General features: G+C 40.6%; 1 protein-coding gene across 1 annotated transcript; it reads right to left on the reverse strand.

Moving 5' to 3' along the window:
* Positions 1 to 1,489: 1,489 nt before the first annotated feature.
* On the reverse strand, positions 1,490 to 2,029 carry LOC137205538 (putative CENPB DNA-binding domain-containing protein 1). The gene has a single exon (XM_067703853.1). The coding sequence runs from the start codon at positions 2,027 to 2,029 to the stop codon at positions 1,490 to 1,492; it is 540 nt and encodes a 179-aa protein (XP_067559954.1).
* Positions 2,030 to 2,441: the final 412 nt, after the last annotated feature.

The raw sequence follows: 2,441 nt of genomic DNA on the forward strand, positions 1-2,441 counted from the left end.
AATGGGCAGAAGACCTAAATAGACATTTCTCCAAAGAAGATATACAGATTGCCAATAAACACATGAAAGGATGCTCAATGTCACTAATCATTAGAGAAATGCAAATGAAAACTACAATGAGGTATCACCTCACACCAGTCAGAATGGCCATCATCAAAAAATCTACAAACAAAAAATGCTGGAGAGGGTGTGTAGAAAAGGGAACCCTCTTGCACTGTTGGTGGGAATGTAAATTGATAAAGCCACTATGGAGAATAGTATGGAGGTTCCTTAAAAAACTAAAACTAGAACTACCATACGACCCAGCAATCCCACTACTGGGCATATACCCTGAGGAAACCATAATTCAATAACAGTCATGTACCACAACATTCACTGCAGTCCTATTTACACTAGCCAGTACATGGAAGAAACCTAAGTGTCCATCGACAGATGAATGGATAAAGAAGACGTGGCACATATATACAATGGAATATTACTAAGCCATAAAATGAAACGAAATTGAATTATTTGTAGTAAGGTGGATGGACCTAGAGTCTGTCATACAGAGTGAAGTAAGTCAGAAAGAGAAAAACAAATACCGAATGCGAACACATATATATGGAATCTTAAAAAAGAAAAAAAATTGTTCTGAAGAGCCTAGGGGCAGGACAGGAATAAAGATGCAGACGTAGAGAGTGAACTTAAGAACATGGGGAGGGGGAAGGGTAAGCTGGGACGAAGTGAGAGAGTGTCATGGACATATATACTGTATCAAATGTAAAATAGATAGCTAGTGGGAAGCAGCCTCATAGCACAGAGGTCAGCTCGGTGCTTTGTGACCACCTAGAGGGATGGGATAGGGAGGGTGGGAGGGTGACACAAGAGGTAGGAGATATGGGGATATTTAGACACATATATCTGATTCACTTTGTCATACAGCAGAAACTAACACACCATTGTGAAGCAATTATACTCCAATAAAGATGTTAAAAAAATAATATTTCTTCAAAGTCGCTATAACTCCCTAGTCCATAGGTTGCATGAGCGATGTAGTTTTGGTGACAGATGCACCATTTTGGTGTTGGGATGAAAGTCGTCCATGAATGGGGGTGGCCTGGAGTACTGTCGAACAGCAAAAGAATGTTGAATGGGATGTCCCTCTCCAAGCAATATTTCTCTACCTCCGGGATAAAGTGGTGGAAAAAACAGTCCTGGAAAATGGCCTGTGTAACCCAGGCTTTGGGGTTACTTTCAGGAAAAGAGCTCTTGACTATGTTTCTAAGGGCTCTTGGGTTCTCTGAATGATAAACTGAGGCTTCAGCTTCATATCGCCGGAAGCATTGCCACCAAACTACAGAGTTAGCCTATCCTTTGCTGCTTTATAGGCTGGCATCAAGTTCTCCTCCTTACTGATATAACTTTGGTCTGGCATCCTCCTCCAGTACAGTCCTGTCTCATCCACAGTAAAAACCTGCTCGGGTAAATACGTGCCTTCATCAATAATTTCTCAAAGTGTTTCACGAAATTCCCAGGCAGCTACTGTATCTGCACTCACTGCCTCACCACTTACTTTTACGTTGTGAAGGTTGGCTCTAGCCTGGAACCAATGAAACCAGCCACGGATGGCATTAAAAGATGCGCCCTCTGATTTTTCGCCATGTTTCTTATTTAAGTCTTCATAAAGCCTTTTAGCTTTCTCTTGAGTCAGCATTAAGCTGAGCAGGTCTTGATGCTGATGCTGATCCTCATCCTCATCCAAAACCTGAGAAATTTCTCCATCTCCTCCATCACTTTTCCAGGCTTCTTCAATATTATTGTCTACATCATTGGCACAGGAGACTTCACATGTTCCATGATCTTTGTCCTTGTTCTTTAGAATCGTGCCAATGGTTGAAAGATTCACTTTATAAGAACAAGCGATGTCTACCATCTTTTCACCTTGCTCCACTCTCTCAGTTATATTCACTTTTCTTTCAATTGTTATTGCTTGGCGCTTCTTAGCAGTACCAGCTACATCACTGCTGCATTTACGCTTGCTTCTGGACATCTGGGCTTGAAATAAAGATACTGTACTACAGTACTGTGTAAAGTACACAAAAACACAACCATTTGTAGAGGATGAACACACATGACAATGTACACCAGACACTCAAACTAACTTACATGATTGTACATGCAAACACATGTTTACATCTTTGAAAGTTTGCACCTTGCAGGTTCGTATGTAGGGGACTTCTTGTATTTCATTTATTTCTGATCTGATTTTTGTTATTTCCTTCCTTCCTCTAACTTTGGACTTCATTTGTTCTTCTTTTTCTAGTTCCTTGGGTATAAAGTTAGGTTGTTCAGAGAACTTTCTTATTTCTTGATGTAGGTGTTTATTGCTGTGAACTTCCCTCTTAGAACTGCTTTTGCTGCATCCCATGAACTTTGGTATGTTGTCCTTCCATTTTCATTTG

The sequence above is a fragment of the Pseudorca crassidens genome, chromosome 14, assembly GCF_039906515.1.
Source record: "Pseudorca crassidens isolate mPseCra1 chromosome 14, mPseCra1.hap1, whole genome shotgun sequence".
Classification (NCBI taxonomy): Eukaryota; Metazoa; Chordata; class Mammalia; order Artiodactyla; family Delphinidae; genus Pseudorca; species Pseudorca crassidens.

Coding starts and splice junctions, on each gene's coding strand:
- LOC137205538 (XM_067703853.1), bottom strand. CDS start 2,029: ATGTCCAGAAGCAAGCGTAAATGCAGCAGTGATGTAGCTGGTACTGCT.